General features: G+C 45.8%; 1 protein-coding gene across 18 annotated transcripts in view; it reads left to right on the forward strand.

Annotated features, from left to right (window-relative positions):
- Positions 1–26625, forward strand: part of eys (eyes shut homolog) — a 3376609-nt gene that overhangs the window by 3287129 nt on the left and 62855 nt on the right. For 16 of the 18 annotated variants that reach the window (XM_038800705.1, XM_038800706.1, XM_038800712.1 and 13 more), the window contains 2 exons: positions 1466–1638; positions 15378–15560. In XM_038800705.1, coding sequence (XP_038656633.1) covers positions 1466–1638; positions 15378–15560 — 356 coding nt within the window. Of the gene's footprint in view, positions 1–1465; positions 1639–15377; positions 15561–26625 lie in introns of those variants that run through there. The other 2 variants (XM_038800721.1, XM_038800723.1) reach the window with 2 other exon arrangements.

Below are 26625 nucleotides of genomic sequence, written 5' to 3' on the forward strand. Positions count from 1 at the left end.
AGGGGAGGGGTTACTGTTTTTCTCTGTTGTGATAAAATTTGTTGTTGAAAACTTGAATAAAAATTATTCCAAAAAAAAAGGAAGGACAAAGCCACAAGCGACAGTCTGATGGCAAGCTAAGGCCCAAAACCAAATTGTTAATAAATGCCTATAAACATGTGCCTCGGCCATATTGGGGAATGTAAAATATGTATGCCGGTTAAAAGGTGCGGCCACAGTTATTATTATGAAGATGCTTACCTGTAAATATACATGTTAGTTTTTGTGTGTTTTTTTCTAATAATTTGTAATTTGTTGGATATAAAATATGAAAACTCAATAAAAAACATTTCCAAATAGCTTTGTATGTTCGTAGGTCGCCAACACCCAGAGCAAGCATAATGCACCCTCAACAGAAAAATTAAAAATATGCTGGTCAATATTTCCAAAGTAAAATTAATCAATGATATTTAGTGACATTTAATAATTTGTTTGGGGTTGCAAAATCTAAAATGTTAAGTTTAACTTTTCATCCTTTCCCTTTCTGTCTCCTTTGGTCTCTCTCTCTCTGAATACAATCTTTCTTTCCCTCTCTTTCTTTCCCTCTCTTTATTTCTCTTTCTGCCCCTGATTTGACTCCCTCAAAACCCTGGAGCTGGTTTAGCTCACTGGGCTAAATCGCTGGCTTTGAAAGCAGACCAAGCAGGCCAGCAGCACGGTTCAATTCCCGTACCAGCCTCCACGTACAGGCGCCGGTATGTGGCGACTAGGGGCTTTTCACAGTAACTTCATTTGAAGCCTACTCGTGACAATAAGCGATTTTCATGTTTCATTCATCTGATTTTCTCTGAGCGCTTCCTCTCCTTCCAAATCCTTAAACCTCATTGGTTAAGGAGATAGACTGTTGGCCTCATGGTTCAAAACTATTCCAGATACCCTGTTGCGCTGTTATCAACTCGCACTTTCGCAGGTTACAACATCAAAGGTATTTTCTGCAGGCAGGGACAGGACATGCCATGATATACTTGACCACCGAAAGATCGGAGCCAGTGTTAAAGTCAGGTGATGAACACAGAATCAGAGGGAAAGAATTTGAACAAGGCACTCAATGCCTGATTTGAGGGAATGGACATCGGGATCCACTCCCCATTCTACACTTTCTGCCAATCCCCCCACACCCCTCTCCCCACCATCCCACACTGTGACACGCCTCCAGCCCCCCCCCCCCCCCCCCCCCCCCCCCCCAACCCCACTCTACTTACCTCAGGTCTGGGTTGCTCCACGATCCTCGGAATCCAGTCACTGTGGTTCGTCGGGCCTTCCCAAAAAGAGGGAGCGCACGGTCTCCACCAGCTGGCAGGCCATACGTCAATATTTTGCCCTGTTTTTTCTCTTTACATATTCTCTTAATATTCTTAACAAGTGCCTACGTTTTAAGACCCTGATGCTTTTTCCGTTTTATTCATGACTACTTTTCGCCTTTTAGTGATACAGAGAGCTGGTTCTGTGAATGCCCCAGGCTATACAGTGGAAAACTCTGCCAATTCGCAGGATGTGAGGGGAACCCATGTGGACATGGTGCCACCTGCGTGCCAAAAGCCAGCGGAGATCCTGTCTGCCTTTGTCCCTATGGAAGATCTGGGATTCTCTGTGATGACGGTAATAACGGAACTCAATGTTTGACAAACCTCTTTTCCCATGCGAGTGTCCCTTTAAGAAATGTTTTGTCTTATCACACGGCCTCAGTAATGTTATTGTGTGGGTGGAGCTGGGCTGTGGCTCTGGGTTTTACTTTCGCTTTGGTTTGGGGCTTGTTTGTGGCTCTGAGTTTTTGCTTTCGTCTTCACATTTGGCTGCCGTACCAGACACAGAAGTCTTGTCCTGTCTCTTTATCTGCATTTTAAAAGCTGTTTCCTGATTACTTGATAACTTGAAAAGAAATAGTAAGTAGTTTTACAACACCTGGTTAAAGTCCAACAGGTTTGTTTAGAATCACTAGCTTTCGGAGCACTGCTCCTTCCTCAGGTGAATGAAGAGGTGGGTTCCAGAAACATATATATAGACAGAGTCAAAGATGCAATACAATACTTTGAATGCAAGTCTTTGCAGGTAATTAAGTCCACGGGTCCAGACAGAGCAACTGGAGATAGGGGGTAATCCCAGGTTAAAGAGGTGTGGATTGTCTCAAGCCAGGACAGTTGGTAGGATTTCGCAAGCCCAGGCCAGATGGTGGGAGGGGGGGTGAATGTAATGCAACATGAATCCATGTGCTCACTGTGTGTGTTTGTAGAAATGTTAACAGAATTCGTAGAATAAAGCTTGTTTTTGATTAAAAGTGCTGAGGGCCTCTGTTGAGGGCCTACCACCTGAAAGACAGGCCCTTCTGCTCATTGCAACCAAAATCTATAAAACAGTTGTAGGTCAGGTGGGGTTATTAGGTTACGGTTATAGGGTGGAGGTGTGGGCATTGATATACTTTGGAGTTTTCATAACACTTTTAACACTGAAGCGGCAGAAACAGCAGCTTTGGGGGTGGGGGGTGGTTGTGTGGGAAGTAAGGAGGGAATGCGGAGATCGGGGTGAAATTATCTCTGCTCATTTTGGGACTCTATTCAGCCTGATTAAGGTTTGGGCCTTATTGGCGTATTGGTGAGGGCTTCAGAGGAAATCGACTGGGATACTCAGCCCCAGCTATATCTGTGGTTCTGAGCATCATGTTATGTTGTGGACAGGAGGGAGTTCAATTTTAAACAACCCTGATTTCTCCCTTCACTACTTACTGCAAATGTTATTTTCCCCTTTGCAAGTGGTGGCATATTTTCCACCCTCTTTAATCCTCTTTAATAACCCCATGGGAATCTCGAGATACGGGAAAAGCAGAGGGTTAATTTATTTTACTCACTCTCAAAACGCTGGGGGGAGGAGGGGGGGGGGGTGTTAATCACTACCTAACCCCCAGTACATTCACACAGGGGAAGAAAAGAGGTACATGACAAAGAACACATAAAATAACAATTATTGTTTTACAGGAGTCCAGAGTCTATAATGCAAGATCTAAAGGTGTATTGCTTGGGAAAATTTCGCAAGCTCAAACTGATACTGAATAATCCACTTTTATAGTAGTGCTGACTTCCACAATGTAAAAAGCACAGAGAGGTGAATTAGTCTTGCAGTGGGCACTGGCATAGAAGTTCTGACAATCTAATAGCAGCAATGTAGATGAGGGTCAGGCAATTTAAACTGGTCAGAGCTCTGGTTCTGCTGCTGTTCAGTTGATAGAAGATGTCAGACTGCTTCCTTTAGTTCACAAGGCAATAGCAGCTGGGTGGGGGGGCCACAATTTATTGGCCAGGCATCACCCAAGACATTGTAGGCATGGTCAACAAATGTCAGAAGTTCCACTGTAAGCAACGCAAAGAGCCGATGTACATGGGTGAAATCGTCACAAGTCCGTGGCAAAGGTGGGCATGGATCTTTTTCACTTGAATGCAGGTAGACATGTCGGAGCATGAATGACTGGCTTTGCATTCTCCTTCAATTGGATGCGGTACATAAAAGGCAGAGTGCCAAAGCCTTGAAATATTTCCATCAAGCCCTTTCTGGCGGATTCCACGGATACATGTTGACAAGGTGCCATGCTTTCTGCAGGGTACACCCGCTTGACGAGCCCAAGCTCTTCACACGTTTCCACTCCTATGATCGATTAGCACTCTGGCTCCACTATGGAAAATGTGATCATACACATCCTGTCCTTGACAGTGACTGCGAGTTCACATGCTCCTATCATTGTGATCTGAACACCATTATAGGCCTTTAGTAGCACTGATCTTTGAATCATTTTCAGTTTGATTTTCAGCCATTTCCACGCTGACAAAGTGATCAGATGGCCCTCGCTCCCATGTCGAGCTTGCATTTGGTTATCGTTCCATTAACCATCAAGGGAATTGACCATCTATCTTCTCTGGTCTTCGCATCCGCATCACTATAGCTACAAAAGGTGAAGAAAAATTTGCCATTTTAGCTGGTCGGACTATTCGTGTCCTCTGTCGAAATCATGTCCACGCATGCATATCCCATCGATGCATATCCCATCTACACTAACTGGTTCTGTTGGTCAACTGTTGGACGTGAGGGACATCACCTAACAAAGTGATTCTTTCTGCCACACTTGTAACAGACCTTTGTGGGACATTGCTATGGCAAATGTCGATTGCCACATTTCTGACACAAAATGCGGATCGGGTCGGCCACTCAAAATGGCCGCCGTACTGTGACCACATTTCTTTTGTGACTGCGTCACAGTGCTTATGGCACTGGCGTCTTCTTCCCAATTGGCACCAAAAGGTTGCAGATTGAGCGTACTGATCTACGGATCAACAGATTTGCTTGCTTTTTGGGTACGCTTACGAAACATAAAACGTTCAAACGTTTCATTTTTCTTTGGTGAACAATACCAAAAGAAGATGAATGACCTCCTTCGAGCAGCTCAAAAATGAGCGACCCATGCCATAGTTCTGTCCGCCGTGTCTGCTTGGATTTCCTCTGGTGCTCCGGTTTCCTCCCACAGTCCAAACATGTGTAGGTTAGGTTAGATGGATTGGCCATGCTAAATTGCCCTTAGTGTCCAAAAGAAAAAAAAGGTTAGGTGGGGTTACTGGGTTACGGGGATAGGGTGGAGATGTGGGCTTAAGTAGATTGCTCTTTTCAAGGGCTGGTGCAGATCAATAGGCCGAATGGCCTCCTTCTGCACTGTAAATTCTATGATTCTATGATTCCAAGCAGGCTCTCTTCGTATTAAAGGTAAGTGAACATGGCGTGTGTCGCAAACGACAGCCGGTGTGGGTAACTGAAGGTCAGCCGGCATGGGTTGCTATAGTTGGCTGGCGTGGGTCGCTATAGTTGGCCAGCGTGGGTCGCTACAGTTGGCCAGCATGGGTCGCTAAGGTTGGCCGGCGTTGTTCGCCCAGGTCAGCCGTCGTTGATCGGTAAGGTTGGTCGTCTTTGGTCGCTAAGGTTGGCAATCGTTGGTCGCTAAGGTCGATTGGCAAAATATGTGTGGATGGGGTTGGCGGGATTTTCCTGCATAATGACAAGCTTCTTGAGTGTTTTTAGAGCTGCAGTCATCAAAGCAAATGGAGAGTATTCCATCACAATGCTGACATGTGCTTTGTGAACAGGCTTTGGCGAGTCAAGAGTTGAGTTACTTGCCACATGATTCCTAGCCTCTGATCTGGTCTTGTAGTCGCAGTATTTATATGGCTAGTCCAGTTCAGTTTCTGGTCAATAGTAACCCCAGTATGTTGATTGTGGGGGATTCAGCGATTAGATGTCAAGGGACAGTGGTTAGATCCTCTCATTTTGCAGATGGTCATTTCCTGGCACTTGTGTGGCACAAATGTTATTTGTCATTTGACAGCCCAAATTTGGATATTGTCCACATCTGGCTGCATTTAGACAAGAACTGCTTCAGTATCTCAGCAGTTGCGAATAGTGCTGAACATTTTGTGCAGTCATCAGTGAACATCTTCATATCTGACCTTATGATGGAAAGAAGATCTGAGGCTTGAGTCCAGGTCACTGTCTTAAGGAACTCCTGCAGTAACGTTCTGGAATTGAGATGAATGATCTCCAACCACCACAAACTACTTCCTCTGTGCCAGTGGAGAGTTTCCCTCCTGATTCCCATTGATTCCAGTTTTGCTAGGGTTCCGTGATGCCATGCGTAGCCAAATACTGTCTTGATTTCAAGGACAGTCACTCTCACCTCACTCTTGAGTTCAGCTTTTGAGTCCATGTTTGAACCAATGCTGCAATGAGCTCAGGAGTTGAGTTACTCTGGCTGAACCCAGCTGAACATTTGTGATCAGGTTATTATTGTGTAAGTGCCTCTGGATAACACAATTGGTGACCACTTACATCACTAAACTGATGACAAGGGTGGCAATCAGCAAGGTTTAATCTGTACTGCTTTTTGTGGTCAGGACATACTGGGACAATTTTCCACTTTTCCAGGTAGATGCTAGTGTTGTAACTGTACCAGAATAGCTTGGCTAGGGGTGTGGCAAGTCGTGGAGCACAGGTCTTCAGTACTATTGCCAGAATATTGCTAGGGCCGATAGCCTTCAGCCTTTTCTTGATATCATGTGGAGCAAATCATATTTGCTGGACTGCCATTTGTGATGCTGCGGAGCTCCGGAGAAGACCGAGATGGATCATCCGCTCGACATCTCTGGCTGATGATGCTTGCGAATGCTTCAGCCTTATCTTTTACACTGATGTTCTGGGTTCCTCCATCATTGAGAATGGGGGTATTTGTGGAGCCTCCTCCTTCAGTGAGTTGTTCAATTGTCCACCACCATTCAGACTGGATGTGGCAGGACTGCAGAGCTTAGATCTGATGTGTTGGTTATGAAATTGCTGAGCTCTGTCTATTATTTGCTGCTTATGCTGTTTGGCACACAAGTAGTCCTGTGTTGTAGCTTCACTAGGTTGGCACCTCATATTTAGTGGAGTGGAGATAAGCCTTGAGGTTGCAGATTATGGTCGAGTACAATTCTGCTGCTGCTGATGGCCCACATGGATGCAGTCTTAAGTTGCTAGATCTGTTTAAAGTGGCATGGTGGTAGTGGCATGCATAATGATGGAGAATATTCTCATTGTGAAGAGGCTACTTCGTCTCCACAAGGAATGTGCGATGGTCACTCCTACCGATACTGTCAAAGACAGATGCATCTGCAGCAGGCAGATTGGTGAGGATGAAGTCAAGTAGATTTTTCCCTCCTGTTGGTTCCTTTACCACCTGCCGCAGACCCAGCTTAGTCTGTATTGTCGCTACAGAGCAGCTCTTGAGGATGGACATTAAAATCCCCACCCACAGTACATTCTGCGCCCTCGCCACCCTCAGTGCTTCCTCCAAGTGGTGTTCAACATGGAGGAATGTTGATTCATCAGCTGAGGGGGTGGGGGGGGGGGGTTGATATGTGGTATGCAGCAAGAGACTTCCTTACCCATGTTGGACCTGGTGCCATGAGACTTTATGGGGTCCACTGTCAATGTTGAAGACTCCCAGAGCCGCTTCCTCACAACTGTATACCACTGTGCCACCAACTCTACTGGGTCAGTCCTGTAGGCGGAACAGAACATACCCAGGGGTGGTGAGGGTCGTATCAGGGACATTATCTGTAAGGCATGATTCTGTGAGTATAACTGTCAGAATGCTGCTTGAATAGTCTGTGGAACAATTGGATAGTGAGAAGGACTTTGCTGGGTTGACTGGGCAGGGTTTGCCGCTTTTTCCCAGGTAAATACCAGTGTTCTGTCCGGCTTTATTCCTTTCAGGCTTTGTAGTAGTTTGATACAACTGAATGGTTTGCTCAGCCATTTCAGAAAACAGTTACAAGTCAACCACATCGCTGTGGATCTGGAGTCACATGTAGGCCAGACCAGGTAAGGATGGCAGATTTCCTTACCCAAAGCTCAAAAAGTAATATACCTCAACCAGCTGTCCAGGCTGACTCCCCAATACCAGGTCCAGTACTGCTCCTTCTCTAGTTGGACTATCTTCATATTGCATCAAGGAGCCTTCTTGGATACATCTTACAAACTCTGCCCCATTCAAGCCCCTAGATCTAAGTTAGTCCCAGTCAATATCGGGGAAGTTTAAATCCCCTACCACAACAACCCTATTACTTTTGTACCTATCCAAAATCTCTCTATCTCTCGCTGACAGTTACGGGAGCCTGTAATAAACCCCCAACATTGTGATTGCTCCCTTCCTGTTCCTGAGCTGTACCCAGATTGTATCATTGTACAAGCCCTCCTAGGTGTCCTCCCACAGTACGGCTATATTTTCCTTAACCAGTAATTCTACTCCCCCACCTCTTTTACATCCCCCTCTATCTCTCCTGAAGCATCTATATCCTCCAATGTTAGCTGCCATTCCTGCTGTTTCTGTAATAGCCACGTCATAGTTCCAAGTACTAATCATAGAATCACAGAGTCGACAAAGATGGCGCCTCGGTAATGTCTGTACAAATAGCTTGCCTAACATTCAAATAATCATTGAATTTACAGTGCAGAAGGAGGCCATTCGGCCCTTGGAAAGAGCACCGTACGTAAGTCCACGCCTCCACCCTTTCCCCATAACCCAGTAACCCCACCTAACCTTTTTGGACACTAAGGGGAAATTTAGCATGGCCAATCCACCTAACCTGCACATCTATGGACTGTGGGAGGAAACCGGAGCACCCGGAGGAAACCCACGCAGACACGCACAGACAGTGACACAAGCCGGGAATCGAACCCAGGTCCCTGGCACTGTGAACCAACAATGCTAACCACTGTGCTCCCATGCCGCCCATCAGTGCTCTAAGTTCATAAGAACATAAGAACTAGGAGTAGGCCATCTGGCCCTTTGAACCAGCTCTGCCATTCAATGAGATCATGGCTGATCTTTTGTGAACTCAGCTCCAACCCCAACACCATAACCCTTAATCCCTTTATTCTCCAAAAAACTATCTAGCTTTATCTTGAAAACATTTAATGAAGGAGCCTCAACTACTTCACTGAGCAAGGAATTCCATAGATTCACAACCCTTTGGTTGAAGAAGTTTCTCCGAGGCACAGTTCTAAATCTACGTCCCCTTATTTTGAGGCTATGCCCCCTAGTTCTGCTTTCACCAGCCAGTGGAAACAACCTGTCCACATCTATCCTATCCATTCATAGAACATAGAACAGTACAGCACAGAACAAGCCCTTCAGCCCTCGATGTTGTGCCGAGCAATGATCACACTACTCAAACCCACGTATCCAACCTATACCCGTAACCCAACAACCCCCTCCCCCCCTTAACCTTACTTTTTAGGACACTACGGGCAATTTAGCATGGCCAATCCACCTAACCCGCACATCTTTGGACTGTGGGAGGAAACCGGAGCACCCAGAGGAAACCCACGCACACACGGGGAGGACGTGCAGACTCCACACAGACAGTGACCCAGCAGGGAATCGAACCTGGGATCCTGGAGCTGTGAAGCATTTATGCTAACCACCATGCTACCGTGCTACCTTTTTGATGAAGCCCTGTCTTAATATCTCAAATGCATTTTTTCCCCTTTTTTGCTATATTGATAAGCATGACATATACCCTTCATAATTTTATGTTTCTAGAAGATCTAAATTCCAATGAGTACAGTCCCAGTCTACTCAACCTCTCCTCGTAATCCAACCCCCTCAGCTCTGGGATTAACCTCGTGAATCTCCTCTGCACACCCTCCAGTGCCAGTACGTCCTTTATCAGGTAAGGAGACCAAAACTGAGCACAATACTCCAGGTGTGGCCTCACTACCACCTTATACAGTTGCAGCGTAACCTCCCTAGTCTTAAACTCCATCCCTCGAGCAATGAAGGACAAAACTCCATTCGCCTTCTTAATCACCTGTTGCACCTGTAATTAAGGACATCCTGAAGCCTTACCTGCTATACTTTTGGCTTTGAAATTAATACACTTCAGACCACTGTGTTTGAGCAGATAGGGTGATGTTGTTGTTCTCTTATTTTTGTTCTCTATTTCCCCTTCAGTTATGACACCAAAGCTAAAGCTCTGGTTCCCACATCCCTGCCAGACTAATTTAAATCCTCCCGAGTGACTCTAGTAAACCTCCCAGCCAGGATATTGGTGCCCCTCCAGTTTAGATGCAACCCATTCTTCTTGTACAGGTCCCACGTGCCCCAGAAGTGATCCCAATGGTCCAGAAATCTGAAACCCTCCTTCCTAAACCACCAGTTTATCCACCTGTTGAGCTGCACTATCCTATTTCTAGCCTCATTGGCACGTGACACAGGGAGTAATCCTGACATTGCAATCCTCAAGGTCTTGCTTTTTTGCTTACTGCCTAACTCCCTGAACACCTCCTGCAGGACCTCATCATTCTTCCTGCCTGTGTCGTTAGTACCTATGTGTATTCCGACCTCTGGCTGTTCGCCCTCCCCCTTCAGGATGTCCTGTGTTTGTTCAGAGACATCCTTGACTCTGGCACCAGGGAGGCAACATCCCATCCTGGAGTCTCTTTCACGTACACAGAAGTGCCGATCTGTGCTCCTTACTATAAAGTCCCCGATAACTATCTCTCTCCTGCACTTTACCCTCCCCTGCTGAGCAACAGAGCCAGTTGTGGTGACACTTTTCTGTCTGCTGTTGTTTTCCCCTGATAGGCTATCCCCCCAACAGTATCCAAAACGTTATACCTGTTAGAGAGGGGGACAGCTACAGGGGATTCCTGCACCGACTGCCTGTCCTTTCCAGCAGTCACCCATCTGTTTGCCTGCAGTTTGGGTCTGACCACGTCTCTATAACTCCTATCTATGATGCTTTCCGCCACCTGCATGCTCCGCAGTGTATGGGATAAGAAAGTGGCATCCCATACTTGCATTCTGGAATGAAACAAAGGAAATTACATAGACATGAGGACTGATTTGGCTCGAGTAGAGTTGGCCGGAAGACTGAAAGATAGGACAGCTGATGAGCAGTGGCAGTTGTTTAAGGAGATACTCAATCCCTCATAACTAAAATATATCCTAGTGAAGAAGAAAGATGGTCAGAGGGGTAAAAAGCATCCATGCCTAAACATGGAGGTCAAGGACAATATAGACAAAAATTACTGTATACCATGTTGCAAAGGCCAATGGGAGGCTGGAAGATTGGGAACCATTCAAAGATAAACAAAGGGATACTAAAGAAGAAATAAAAAGAGTCAAGGTAAATCACGAAAGAAAACTAGTGCAAAATATCAAAAAGGACAGCAAAAGCTTCTTTAAGTGCATAAAAGGGAAGAGAGTCACTAAAGTGAATCTTAGTCCCTGCATACCCCAACCTGGGCACGTGATCTGTCAGGACCGCCCTGGAAAGGGACCGCTCTACCACATCTCTCCCCCTTAAGTTCTTGATTACATTTTACACAATAACTATGTACAGGTTCTATATACATGGCAAAAGGTATAAGGGGTAAGAGAATTCCAAATAGTCAATTGGTCCGGCGGCCTTTGAGTTCTTCCAGACCTCTGTAGTCCACCGGCAGTCTTGACATCCTTCGATGCACTCAAGTTGTCAGTGGCAGGTGACAGTACAGGAGGCACCATCTTGATGATAGGGGATCTGGCCTCATCGACTTCCAAAGGTACATATAGTGATTGCAGTCACTGGGGAGATATTGGTGTATTGGCAAAGCCACTAAGTTAGTAACCCAGAGGCTTGGGCGAATACCCTGGGGACATGGTTCAAATGCCACCTTGCCTGCTGGTGGAAATTAAATTTAATTAATAAATCTGGAATTGAAAGCTCGTCTCGGTAATGGTGACCAAGAATCTATGGCAAAAACCCATCTGGTTCACTAATGTCCTTCAGGGAAGGTCATCTGCCATCCTTACGTGGTCTGGCCGACATGTGACTCCAGACCCACAGCAATGTGGTTGACCCTTACCTGCCCTCTGAAATATGAATGATCAGCATGGTAGCACAGTGGGTAGCACTGTGGCTTCACAGCTCCAGGTTCGAATCCCGGCTTGGGTCACTGTCTGTGTGGAGTCTGCACGTTCTCCCCGTGTCCGCGTGGGTTTCCTCCGGGTGCACCGGTTTCCTCCCACAAGTCCCGAAAGATGTGCCGTTAGGTAATTTGGACATTCTGAATTCCCCCTCTGTGTACCCGAACAGGCGGCGGAATGTGGCGACTAGGGGCTTTTCACAGTGACTTCATTGCAGTCTTAATGTATGCCTACATGTGACAATAAAGATTATTATTAAAGATTATTAAATAGCTGAGCAAACCACAGTTCACGACATTAGGAATAGGGACCAGTCTCACACACATCCCATGAAAGAGGAAAGAAAACAAGCTCTGCTGAATTCATATTTAATATATTGACATATATTTTTAGCTGTTCCACCTGATATTTATACACCTACAATGCCCAGTGACCCCCAATTCAACAAGAACTCGCATACAGCATGGGTGAGTGATAGGATTGCTGCTAATTTGCAATGTCTCCTGTTCCTACCTGCCAACACTTAGTGGCTAGGGCCACAAAAGATCAATGGTCAGTCAAGTGACAAACCCAAACGTACCTGCTGCTAGGTGAATCTTAGGCAGTGAGCAGAGACGGGGTATGAAAGCTGGAAAGGTAAAAAAGACAGGATTGTTCCTCGCTGGAAGTGTAATTTCAAAACAAAACTCTCATTGAAGTTGTTTCATCACAAAGCCAGCCACAGGTTGATAGGATTGTTAAGAAGGTATATGGTGTGTTGGCTTTCATTAACAGGGGGATTGAGTTTAAGAGCCGCGAGGTTTTGCTGCAGCTTTATAAAACCCTGGTTAGACCACAATTGGAATATTGTGTCCAGTTCTGGTCGGCTCATTTTAGGAAGGATGTGGATGCTTTGGAGAGGGTGCAGAGGAGATTTACCAGAATGCTGCCTGGACTGGAGGGCATGTTTTATGAAGAAAGGTTGAGGGAGCTAGGGCTGGAGCGAAGAAGGAAGAGAGGTGACTTGACAGAGGTGTACAAGGTGATGAGAGGCATGGATAGAGTGGATTGCCAGACTTTTCCCCAGGGCAGAAATGGCTGTCATGAGGGGACATAATTTTAAGGGGATTGGAGGAAGGTATAGGGGAGATGTCAGAGGTGGGTTCTTTACACAGAGATTGGTGGGTGTGTGGAATGCACTGCCAGCAGAGGTGGTGGAGTCAGTCATTAGGGACATTTAAGCAACTCTTGAACAGGCACATGGACAGCAGTAAATTGAAGGGGTGTAGGTTAGGTTGATCTTAGATTAGGATAAATGGTCCGCACAACATCGTGGGCCGAATGGCCTGTCCTGTTCTGTACTGTTCTATGTTCTAATATTACAGAGAAGTGTTGGAAAATTGAACCTCTATTGGTTTGTGTGCTGGTCATTATTAATTTAAGTACTGTTGCCCAGGTTCTGCTTCAAATGAATGTGCAAGCAGAACCATCTGTTCAGAGTGACAGACGTATCTCTAAATGCAAAGCAGCCTTAAACAAGCCGAACCTTAAATGCCATCTTCATTCATGATTGATGTCCTTGGGAAAGTTTTGGACATGAGTATTTAAAAACACTTTCCGTTTCATTTCCCAGGATTTAGAGCCGTGAATGTAGGTGAAAAATGATCATTATTATGGACAGAGGTGAAAGAATTGGATGTAAAACCTGTTGGTAAAACGGACAACATCTCAGTCACCCTTTGCAGCAGATTTTGCCCTCGCTATTTTCTGATTTTTTTTCACATTAAGCAAAACCATGACATACAAAAAAGAATGTAGACTGGTGTAACTGTTACAATATCTATTCCATGGTATCAGCCGTGGCTAAGTGATCTCTCCCCCGCCTCTGTGTTGAAAGCCGTGAGTTCAAATTCCATTCCACATTTCAGACTTGCAGTACTGTGGGTGTGCTGCACTGTCAGTGCTGTTGTTTTTTAGCTGAGATATTAAATGCAGCTGTAACAATAAAAAAATGACGTGACACTATTTTGCAGAAGCCTTCATCCCTCAACCAAGAGCTAACAACAAATTATCCGGTCATTATCATATTTCGGTTTGTGAGAGTTTGCTGTGCATAAATTGGTTGCAGTGTTTCTTTGCAACAGTGACGACACTGCAATTTACCTCATTGGCGATGGAACACTCTGGGATGTCACGAGGATGTAAAAAGCACTAGTTTGTTCTACTTGATGAATTAAGTATAGGCCTATCATGCATTGCAGATTTAACTGACACTGGAGGCCGAACTTTCATGGGAGAGGTGGCAATCTCGAGTTGGAAAAATCCGGACTCTGCAGACCTGTCTCCTTTGAAAAGGACTCCTCCTGCCATATTTTCAAAGAACAATACAGCACAGGAACAGGTGTCTCGGCCCTCCAAGCTTATACCGGTCATGATGCCACCTTGGCCAAAACCCTCAGCACACCCTTGTGCCATATCCCTCCAAACCCATTCTATCCATGTATTTGTCGAGATGCCTTTTGAACGCCGTTAATGTATCTGCCTCACAACCTCCCCTGGCAACACGTTCCAGGCACTCACCATCCTCTGTGTAAAAAACCTGCCTCGCACATCTCCTCTAAACTTTGCCCCATGGATCTTAAATCGATGCTCCTTGACCCCTCCATCCTGGGAAAGAGTGCCTGCCCATCCACTCTATCCATGTCTCTCATAATCTTGTAGACCTCTATCAGGTCACCCCTCAACCTCCGTTGTTCTAATGAAAACAGTCTGAGTCTATTCAGCCTCTCCGCATAGCTAACACCCTGCAGACCAGGCAACATCCTGGTAAACCTCCTCTACATCCTCTCCAAAGCCTCCACATCCTTCTGGTAGCGTGGCAACCAGAATTGTGCGCAATATTCCAAGTGCGGCCTTACAAAAGTACAGCAGGACATAGATAGGCTAGAGGCTTGGGCAGAGAAATGGCAAATGGAGTTTAATCTGGATAAATGGGAGGTAATGCATTTTGGTAGGTCTAACATCAAGAGGAAATAGACAGTAAATGTGGAGGTTAGGTGGATTGGCCATGCTAAATTTCCCCTTAATGCCCATAAGGTTAGGTAGGGTTATGGGGACTTTTCCCATTCTTGCAGGTTCCATAAAATCCCCTGTTCCAGGTGACTGAAAGCTTGGTCAAGGTCTAGGTTTTAAGGAGCTGTGAGATGTGGAAAAGAGACTCAGGTATAGAATTCTGGAACTTAGTTAGCTGAAAGTATTGGTGGAGTGCTAGAAATCAGAGATGTGGAAGCCACCAGGATTGGAGGAATGTCGATATCTCGGAAGGCAGCCAGGCTTCCTTCCTGGAGGGGGTTTTAGAGGTAGGAAAGGGAGAAGCAGGGAGGGATTTAAAAACAAGAATCAGAAGTTTAAAATCAAGATGTTGCTGGACTGGGAACTGCCTGAGGGTGATGAGTGAATGGGACTTGGTGGGAGTTGAGATATGGTGTGGAATGTCCGAAACTGCCAAAGTCAATGGACCATTGAACGGCTCGCCACATTTTCCAGATCCGCCCACCTCAACGGGGCAGTAAAATTGCACTTGTGGGCAGCAGCGAATGGATGAACGCCAGTTTACAGAGAGTGCAAGATGGAAATGTAACAATGTCTGTCTCCTCTTCATGAGAGATGGGGCAATATTTGGGATGGGGAAACCATCAGCAATGATTAATGTCAGTGTTTTTAATGGAATTTTCTTGTAGCTTGGGGAATGTTCCCCTTAAATCTTCTGAAAGTGCCAGGTTTATTTCTAGAATAATCTACGAAATCAACTTTATCACAACACAAAAAAACTGTTCACCAGCTCTTACAGATCAGTGTTGTCCTTTTGTTTGTTTTTCAGCTGTGAACATCACATATCCACTCTTCAGTGGGACGGATGAATTTGGTTTTACCTCCTTCCTGGCTTACTCGACCATCCAAAATATCAGCTTCTCTTATGAATTCAGACTAAAGTTTACCTTGGCAGATGGACACGCAGCCACCAAGGACAACCTCATCGTCTTCACCGGGCAAAATGGGCACGGTGAGGCTCACTAGGGCAGCCAGCAAGTTGGATTGATGTTTTGTTTCCCGTTCTCTTTGCCTTGGGAAGGTAGTGCTGAGGCTTCTCCTCAAATCAATGTGGACCTTATGCTGATGATTCTCTCAGAGTGGTGTTAGGCAGTGTTGAGATACTGACCCTGCAATAGTGACAAAGGGTCTCTGAGGATGAGGGTCAGCTTTTTATTGAAGCTAGTGGTTAGTTTTCTCGGTTGTCAGGCATTTAAGTGTGTATTATATTTTACTAACAAATACAAAGAGCTTACAGCACAGAATCAGGCCGTTTGGCCCAACTGGTCCACTCAATCCTTCTCCCACTTATTTTACACCTAACCCCATCAGCCTTGTTTTCTTCTGGAGAAGAGTCATACAAACTCAAGATGTTAACTCTGTTTGTCTCTCCACTGATGCTGCCAGACCTGCTGACTTTGACCAGCATTTCCTGTTTTGATTTATTATAGTATTGACTTGTTGTTGCCGAGCGTTAGTGAGATTTTATTATTCTTTTAAGTCTTATTGAACCTTGCTTCCCTTTGACAGGTTTGAGATAGTCGGTATAGTTTAACTTCAAACCTTTTCTTAGGAACTATTTACAAAGGCCAGAGGGTACGCTTACGGTATTGAGGCCAGAGAATGTTCTGCTTCCAGCTCGCCTGGAGCCTCTCGGTCATCTGTCTACTGATGTCACAGTTTCGTCATAAATATTATCATGGTCTCATTAACTCATCCATTAACCCTTTACCCTACAAGCGTAACTTTCCATTCTGTTCTCCATTATGTTTATCTAGATTCCCCTGTGGAACAAATCAGTGTTAATCACCTCAATTCCTCCTTGTGACAGTTCCACATTCTAACCATGCTCTGAGAAAAGACTTGGATGGAATGTAAATTACAGGGCGTTGCTATGACTCTGTCATTCTTGTTCTTCTGGGCGATGTAGGTGGCAGGTGTTAAGAAACCTTGATAAACTCCTGCAATGAATCCTTTGGACCGTACATACGATAGCTATAGTGCACCAGAGACAGTGGATGTTGAATTCCATTCGAGTGACGGGAACCCCAATTGACACAAATACTCTAATCTCACTTGCCTCCATTTCAAGACACAGGGTGGAATTTTCTGGCCTCGCTGTGGCAGGGATGGGGCTGCAAAATGGGAGAGCTGTTCAAAAGTCCATTAACTTTGGCAAGACCGGAAAATCCAGCCGACAGAAGGAGCTATAAAATTCTGCCCACAGGGCTGGGATCTCAATCAGGATGGGGAACTGGATTCTGGATACTGACCCCCACGTGGCCTGCAACACCCCCACTACAATTTTCAAATCTTCAGCCAATTAATGGCTTGGGAACAGGCTGGCCATTCAATCACTGACAGTAGGTAGGCTCCCGACACTGGATAGCCAACTAGAGACCCACCAGCACTCAGCAATTTGAAGCTTTAGGTGTTAGCTGTCAATCTAAATATGGAGAGCATAAGAACATAAGAACTAGGAGCAGGAGTAGGCCATCTGGCCCCTCGAGCCTGCTCCGCCATTCAATTAGATCATGGCTGATCTTTTGTGGATTCAGCTCCACTTTCCGGCCCGAACACCATAACCCTTAATCCCTTTATTCTTCAAAAAACTATCTATCTTTACCTTAAAAACATGTAATGAAGGAGCCTCAACTGCTTCACTGGGCAAGGAATTCCATAGATTCACAACCCTTTGGGTGAAGAAGTTCCTCCTAAACTCAGTCCTAAATCTACTTCCCCTTATTTTGAGGCTATGCCCCCTAGTTCTGCTGTCACCCGCCAGTGGAAACAACCTGCCCGCATCTATCCTATCTATTCCCTTCATAATTTTAAATGTTTCTATAAGATCCCCCCTCATCCTTCTAAATTCCAACGAGTACAGTCCCAGTCTACTCAACCTCTCCTCATAATCCAACCCCTTCAGCTCTGGGATTAACCTAGTGAATCTCCTCTGCACACCCTCCAGTGCCAGTACGTCCTTTCTCAAGTAAGGAGACCAAAACTGAACACAATACTCCAGGTGTGGCCGCACTAACACCTTATACAATTGCAACATAACCTCCCTAGTCTTAAACTCCATCCCTCTAGCAATGAAGGACAAAATTCCATTTGCCTTCTTAATCACCTGTTGCACTTGTAAACCAACCTTCTGTGACTCATGCACTAGCACACCCAAGTCTCTCTGAACAGCGCCATGCTTTAATATTTTATCGTTTAAATAATAATCCCGTTTGCTGTTATTCCTACCAAAATGGATAACCTCACATTTGTCAACATTGTATTCCATCTGCCAGACCCGAGCCCATTCACTTAACCTATCCAAATCCCTCTGCAGACTTCCAGTATCCTCTGCACTTTTCGCTTTACCACTCATCTTAGTGTCATCTGCAAACTTGGACACATTGCCCTTGGTCCCCAACTCCAAATCATCAATGTAAATTGTGAACAATTGTGGGCCCAACACGGATCCCTGAGGGACACCACTAGCTACTGATTGCCAACCAGAGAAACACCCATTTATCCCAACTCTTTGCTTTCTATTAATTAACCAATCCTCTATCCATGCTACTACTTTACCCTTAATGCCATGCATCTTTATCTTATGCAGCAACCTTTTGTGTGGCACCTTGTCAAAGGCTTTCTGGAAATCCAGATATACCACATCCATCGGCTCCCCGTTATCTACTGCACTGGTAATGTCCTCAAAAAATTCCACTAAATTAGTTAGGCATGACCTGCCTTTAACGAACCCATGCTGCGTCTGCCCAATGGGACAATTTCTATCCAGATGCCTCGCAATTTCTTCCTTGATGATAGATTCCAGCATCTTCCCTATTACCGAAGTTAAACTCACTGGCCTATAATTTCCTGCTTTCTGCCTACCTCCTTTTTTAAACAGTGGCGTCACGTTTGCTAATTTCCAATCCACCGGGACCACCCCAGAGTCTAGTGAATTTCGGTAAATTATCACTAGTGCATCTGCAATTTCCCTAGCCATCTCTTTTAGCACTCTGGGATGCATTCCATCAGGGCCAGGAGACTTGTCTACCTTTAGCCCCATTAGCTTGCCCATCACTCCCTCCTTAGTGATAACAATCCTCTCAAGGTCCTCACCTGTCACAGCCTCATTTCTATCAGTCGCTGGCATGTTATTTGTGTCTTCCACTGTGAAGACCGACCCAAAAAACCTGTTCAGTTCCTCAGCCATTTCCTCATTTCCCATTATTAAAACTCCCTTCTCATCCTCTAAAGGACCAATATTTACCTTAGCCACTCTTTTTTGTCTTATATATTTGTAAAAACTTTTACTGTCTGTTTTTATATTCTGAGCAAGTTTACTCTCATACTCTATCTTACTCTTCTTTATAGCTTTTTTAGTAGCTTTCTGTTGCCCCCTAAAGATTTCCCAGTCCTCTAATCTCGCAGCACTCTTTGCCACTTTATATGCTTTTTCCTTCAATTTGATACTCTCCCTTATTTCCTTAGATATCCACGGTCGATTTTCCCTCTTTCTTCCGTCCTTCCTTTTTGTTGGTATAAACCTTTGCTGAGCACTGTGAAAAATCGCTTGGAAGGTTCTCCACTGTTCCTCAACTGTTCCACCATAAAGTCTTAGCTCCCAGTTTACCTTAGCTAGTTCTTCTCTCATCCCCTTGTAATCTCCTTTGTTTAAACACAAAACACTAGTATTTGATTTTACTTTCTCACCCTCCATCTGTATTTTAAATTCCACCATATTGTGATCGCTCCTTCCGAGAGGATCCCTAACTATGAGATCATGAATCAATCCTGTCTCATTACACAGGACAAGATCTAGGACCGCTTGTTCCCTCGTAGGTTCCATTACATACTGTTCTAGGAAACTATCGCGGATACATTCTATAAACTCCTCCTCACGGTTGCCTTGACCGACCTGGTTAAACCAATCGACATGTAGATTAAAATCCCCCATGAGGGACAAGTGAGGGGAAGTTAATTTTTATGCTTGGCCATGATCTTGGAGGGGCAGTTCCTCCAGGCGATGACAAGCGCTTGTGGACCAGCCGCTGATATGAAGGTGGGGGACCCTCCCAGGAATCATTGTGCCCCTACCTCTCCCTTCCCGCCTTTAATTCAGCCCATTGGCCTGGACATGATCCAAGCCAATGTGTGTGTTTTAACATTGCCAACTGGAAATTCCAGTCAACCCGTTAATGACCGATAATTGGTCTGAAATGGCCGACCACTGCTTCCCTGAGATACCCAAGTTCAAAATGGCTCAGGGGTTCAGATCATGGTGGCAAACTGGCACAACACCAATTGCTTCTCGCCTCCATCCAGACATCAAATTGACTTGAAAGTTGAGCCCAAGCTTGCATCCTTTCCAGGCGGGATTCTCCGGTGGCTCGCAGACGACAGGATGCTCCCGCTGGCAGCACATTCCCTCCCCCGGGTTTCCCAGCAACAAAGGGTGGTTTAAATGGGAAATAGATTTGAACATAAATTGAGAGGATTTATTGAGAGTGGATCGGGAGAAACGTCTCACAGACTGTAACGTTGGTTATCAGAGGATACAGATTAATGATAATTGGCCAAAAAAACCAGAGGTTAAATGTAGGGAATTTTTAAAAAATACAGCAAGTTATTATGCCTGAGATAGTCTGCTGAAAGGATGATGGAAGCAGATTCACAAAGAACTTTCAACGGGGAATTGGATAACTATTTAAAAGGGAAGAATGTGCTGGGCGATGAGTAAAGTGTAGGAGTGTAGGGCTAAGTGGATAGCTCTTCTAGAGAGCCAGCACACACATGAAAGAAGATCAGCTGCAGCGACAGGCAGACAATCTTCATAATTCAGGAGCTTTTCCGTAATCTTTTTACGCGGCACTGACACTTTGCTGAAGGTTGGGGCACCCCCGCAGTGTGGGGAGGCCTTCACTTTCTGGGAGGTGGATTCCCAGTGGCAACCCAGAGGCTGGGGGCTGAGGGTGATTGGAGCCTGACACTCCAAGGCCCAATGAGGGGGTCACATGAAAGGTAAAGTAGCCTTTACATGGACCCAAATGATTCCTCCCCGCTCCCCCGATAGGTGTGCCCTGTGATCACAAAGGGCCTGTGGCTATCGACAATTTTACTTTGTACTTACCTCCAAAAAGCCCTGTCCACTTTTGAGGCACACCAAGCTCTCTGAACTGCCTCAACTGCAACCATCCTGGTCACGGGACCAAGGCTTCAGAGTTGCCAGCCCTCTGATTGGACCGGCTTCATTCGGAGCCCACTTTTAACTGGATGGTGGCCCCACGATCAACTAAGTAGGAATTGCTGAGGTGGCCTTGCTACATGGCCCTGCTGCTGGAAAGTGCAGCCTGGGGAGCACCATTGCATCCTGATGTTAAGATCCTGAAGCTAGTGATAACATTCAGCGTGTCTCAAAAGGTGGCCTCTCCAGGTCTCTCATAACAAAGATAGGGACAAAATTACCCAGAGGAAAATGACATGGAGGATTAATCTTGATCATCAGCACAGGAGATGGTGATGCAAAGTGTCATCGACAGTGCCGTCAAGTGGCACTTACTCATAAATAACCTGCTCAATGATGCTCAGTAAGATATTGTCTATGAAATTTTATTAAATAACGATCAATGGTGGACATCATCGATGATAGCTTTATTAAATAGCTTTCCATGATGGACATTATCAATGATAGAGTCATAGAGTCAAAGATGTTTACAGCATAGAAACAATCCGTTTGTTCCAGCTTGTCCATGCCACCCAGTTTCTATTATAAGCTAGTCCCACTTGCCCCCATTTGACCCATATCCTCTATATGGAGCAGCACGGTAGCACAGCGGTTAGCACAGTTGCTTCACAGCTCCAGAGTCCGAGGTCCGATTCCCAGCTTGGTTCACTGTCTGTTTTCCCTGTGTCAGCGTGGGTTTCCTCCGGATGCTCCGGTTTCCTCCCACAGTCACAAAGATGTGCAGGGTAGGTGGATTGGCCATGCTAAATTGCCCTTAGTGTCCAAAAAGAAAGGTTAGATGGGGTTACGGGGACAAGGTGGAGGTGTGGGCTTAGGTAGGGTGCTCTTTCCAAGGGCCGGTGCAGACTCGATGGGCTGAATGGCCTCCTTCTGTACTATAAATTCTATGAAATCTATACCCACCCTGCCTATGTAACTGTCTAACTGCATTTTAAAAGATAAAATTGCACCCGCTCGTACCACTGCCTCTGGCAGCCTGTTCCAGATGCTCACCACCCACTGTGTGAAGAAATTCCCTTCTAGTCTCCTTTGTATCTCTCTCCTCTCACCTTGAACTCTCTAGTTCTTGACTCCTCTCCTTTTGGACAAGATGTCAACTATCTACCTTAACTATGCTCCTCATTATTTTATAGACCTCTATAAGATCACCCCGAAGCCTCTTAACTCCAGGGAAAAATGTCCCATCCTATCCAGCCTCTCCTTATAATTCAGACCATCAAGTCCTGGTAGCATCCTTGTCAATCTCTTCTGCATCTTTCTAGTTTAACAATATCCTTCCTATAATCGGGTGACCAGAACTGAACACAGTATTCCATGTGTGGTCCGACCAATGTCTTGTACAACTTCAACAAGACGTCCCAACTCCTGTATTCAATATTCTGACCAATCAAACCTAGCATGCTGAAATCCTTCTTCACCAACCTGTCCACCTGCGACTCCACCTTCAAGTTGCTATGAACCTGAACTCCTAGGTCTCTTTGATTTGATTTGATTAGATTTGTTTATTGTCACATGTACCGGGGTACAGTAAAAAGTATTTTTCTGCGAGCAGCTCAGCAGATCATTAAGTACATGAAACAAAAAGGAAATAAAAGAAAATACATAATAGGGCAACACAAGGTATACACTGTCACTAAATAACACCGGCATCGGGTGAAGCATACAGGGGTGTAGTGTTCATCAGGTGAGTCCATAAGAGGGTTATTTAGGAGTCTTGTAACAGCGGGGAAGAAGCTGTTTTTTAGTCAGTTTGTGCGTGTTCTCAGACTTCTGTATCTCCTGCCCAATGGTGGAAGTTGGAAGAGTGAGTAAGCCAAGTGGGGGGGTCTTTAATTATGCTGCCCACTTTCCCCAGGCAAGGGTGGCTGTAGATGGAGTCAATGGATGGGAGGCAGGTTCATGTGATGGACTTGGCTGTGTTCACGACTCTGACATTTCTTGCGGTCCTGGGCCGGGCAGTTGCCATACCAGGCTGTGATGCAGCCCAATAGGATGCTCTCTATAGTGCATCTGTAAAATTTGATAAGAGTTAATGTGGACATGCCGAATTTCCTTAGTTTCCTGAGGAAGTATAGGCGCTGTTGTGCTTTCTTGGTGGTAGCGTCAACGTGGGTGGACCAGGACAGATTTTTGGTTATGTGTACCCCTAGGAATTTGAAACTGCTAACCATCTACACCTCGGCCCCGTTGATGCTGACAGTGGTGTGTAAAGTACTTTGCTTCCTGAAGTCAATGATCAGCTCTTTAGTTTTGCTGGCATTGAGGGAGAGATTGTTGTCGCTACACCACTCCACTAGGTTTTCTATCTCCCTCCTGTATTCTGACTCGTCGTTATTCAAGATTCGGCCCACTGTTCTCGTATCGTCAGCAAATTTGTAGATGGAGTTGGAATTAAATTTTGCCACGCAGACGTGTGTGTACAGGCAGTAGAGTAGCGGACTATGTACACAGCCTTGCGGGGCCCCGGTATTGGGGACTATTGTGGAGGAGGTGTTGTTGTTTATTCTTACTGATTGTGGTCTGTGGGTCAGAAAGTCAAGAATCCAATTACAGAGTGAGGAGCCAAGTCCTAGGTTTTGGAGCTTTGATATGAGCTTGGCTGAGACTATGGTGTTGAAAGCTGAGCTGTAGTCAATAAAAAGGAGTATGATGTAGGAGTCCTTCTTGTTGAGATGCTCTAGGGATCAGTGTAGGGCCAGGGAAATGGCGTCTGATGTGGGCAGGTTGCGGTGGTATGCGAATTGCAGTGGATCAAGGCATTCTGGGAATATGGAGGTCATGCGCTTCATGACCAACCTCTCGAAGCACTTCATTACGACATAAGTCAGGGCCACCGGACGGTAGTCATCGAGGCATGTTGCCTGATTCTTCTTTGGTACCGGTATGGTGGTGGTCTTCTTGAAGCAGGTGGGGACCTCGGAGCGGTGTAGGGACAGGTTAAAGATGTCCACGAACACATCTGCCAGCTGGTCCGCGCAGGCTCTGAGTGCACGACCAGGTATCCCGTCCGGGCCCGTCGCCTTCCGATGGTTCACTTTCAGGAAGGCTGATCTGACTTCGGAAGCTGTAATGGTGGGTATGGGTGAATTATGGGCTGCTGGGGCACTCGACAGCGGATTTTTGATTTCCTGCTCGAACCGAGCATAGAATGCATTGAGTTCATCGGGTAGGGGTGCGCTGCTGCCAGAGATACTGCTCGGCTTCGCTTTGTAGCCCGTTATGTTGTTTAGTCCTTGCCACAACCACCGAGAGTCTGTCTATGACTCTAGCTTGGTTTGATATTCTCTCTTGGCATCTTGGATGGCTTTGCAGAGGTCGTACCTGGATTCCTTGTATAGGTCAGGGTCGTCTGACATGAACGCCTCAGTAGGGAGTCAATCTCGTGATTGAGCCATGGTTCCGCTTGGGGATCGTACGTACTGCTTTCTTTGGCACGCAGTCGTCCACACATTTGCTGCTGAAGTCTGTGACGGTGGTGGCATACTCATTTAAGTTCGTCGCTGCGTTCTTAAATATGGACCAGTCCACTGTCTCTAAGCAGTCACGTAAGAGCTCTTCTGTCTCCTCGGACCAGCACTGCACAACCTTCTTAGCTGGATTCTCCCACTTAAGTTTCTGCTTGTATGCCGGGAGAAGGAGCACCGTCTTGTGGTCAGATTTCCCAAAGTGCGCCCTTGATTTTAGAGTAGCAGTGGTCAAGAGTGTTGTCGCCCTGGTGGGACAGGAGATGCGCTGGTGGAATTTTGGCAGCACCCTCTTAAGGCTGGCCTTGTTGAAGTCCCCGGCCATCTTGAACAAGGCCTCCGGGTGTTCTGTTTCGTACTTGTTTATAACTGTGTGCAGTTTGTCCAGCGCCTTCTTCACTTCTGCCTGGGGTGGGATGTAGACGGGTGATAATGGCTGAAGTGAACTCACGTGGAAGATAGTTTGGGTGGCACTTCACGGTTAGGTATTCCAGGTCCAGGGAAGCAGTAGGTTGCCAGGATCGACACATCTAAGCATTAGGAGGTGTTGATGAGGAGGCAAACTTCTCCACCTTTTGCTTTGCCTGATGACACGGTCTGTAACTCTCCCCAACTCCATTAACTGAGTAGGTCCTGCCCTGATTTGATCGACCAAAATGCATCACCTCACATTTATCCACATTAAACTCCATCTGCCATTCATTGGCCCACTGGCCCAATTGGTCAAGATCCTGTTGCAATCTTATATAACCTTCTTCACTATCCACTATGCCACCAATCTTGGTGTCATCTGCAAACTTACTAACCATGCCTCCTACATTCTCATCCAAATCATTGAAATATTAACAGTGGAATCAGCATCAATCGCTGAGGCACACCACTGGTCACAGGCCTCCAGTCTGAAAAACCCTCCACAACCACCCTTTGGCTTTGGTCGCCAAGCCAATTTTGAATCCAATTGGCTACCTTACCCTGGATTCCGTGAGTGTTACGCTTTTGCAACAACCTACCATGCGGTACCTTGTCAAAGGCCTTGCTAAACCCTAAGGAGAAGTATCACATGTGAGCATGATCTGCTTCAGGTTGCTGGTCAGGTTGAAGTGAATTGAAAGGTTCGAGGATTGCAAAGCTTGATTCACCAAGTGAAAAGCTTCTTCCTGAGGCTCCCTCCATCGTCCCCATTGATATTTCTTTTACTGGGTGGTGTAACGGCACCAATGTTGTGGTGAAATTTGAAATTAATCTTCCATAATAATTTACTCTGCTGAGGAAGGATTTGAGCTCACTTGCATTCTTGGATTCTGGACAGCCTTTTTAAAAAATAAATTTAGAGTACCCCATTAATTTCAAACAAAGAACAGCAAAGAATAAAGAAAAGTACAGCACAGGAACAGGCCCTTCGGCCCTCCAAGCCTGTGCCGACCATGCTGCCCGTCTAAACTAAAATCTTCTACACTTCCGTGGTCCGTATCCCTCTATTCCCATCCTATTCATGTATTTGGCAAGTTGCCCCTTAAATGTCACTATCGTCCCTGCTTCCACCACCTTCTCCGGCAGCGAGTTCCAGGCACCCACTACCCTCAGTGTAAATAACTTGCCTCGTACATCTTCTCTAAACCTCGCCTCTCGCACCTTAAGCCTATGCCCCCTAGTAATTGACCCCTCTACCCTGGGGAAAAGCCTCTGATGATCCACTCTGTCTATGCCCCTCATAATTTTGTAGACCTCAACCTCCTTTGTTCCAGTAAGAACAAACCTCTCCTCATAGCTAATGCCCTCCATACCAGGCAACATCCTGGTAAATCTCTTTTGCACTCTCTCTAAAGCCTCCACATCCTTCTGGTAGTGTGGCGACCAGAATTGAACACGATACTCCCAAGTGTGGCCTAACTAAGGTTCTATACAGCTGCAACATGACTTGCCAATTTTTACACTCAATGCCCCAGCCAATGAAGGCAAGCATGCCGTATGCCTTCTTGACTACCTTCTCCACCTGTGTTGCCCCTTTCAGTGACCTGTGGACCTGAACACCTAGATCTCTCTGACTTTCAATACTCTTGAGGGTTCTACCATTCACTGCATAATCCCTACCTGCATTCGACCTTCCAAAATACATTACCTCACATTTGTCCAGATTAAACTCCATCTGCCATCTCTCCGTTCAAGTCTCCAAAGTATCTAAATCCTGCTGTATTTTCTGACAGTCTTCATCGTTGTCTGCAATTCCACCAACCTTTGTGTCGTCTGCAAACTTACTAATCAGACCAGTTGCATTTTCCTCCAAATCATTTATTTATACTACAAACAGAAAAGGTCCCAGTACTGATCCCTGT

Source organism: Scyliorhinus canicula, chromosome 6 (assembly GCF_902713615.1).
Source record: "Scyliorhinus canicula chromosome 6, sScyCan1.1, whole genome shotgun sequence".
NCBI lineage: Eukaryota > Metazoa > Chordata > Chondrichthyes > Carcharhiniformes > Scyliorhinidae > Scyliorhinus > Scyliorhinus canicula.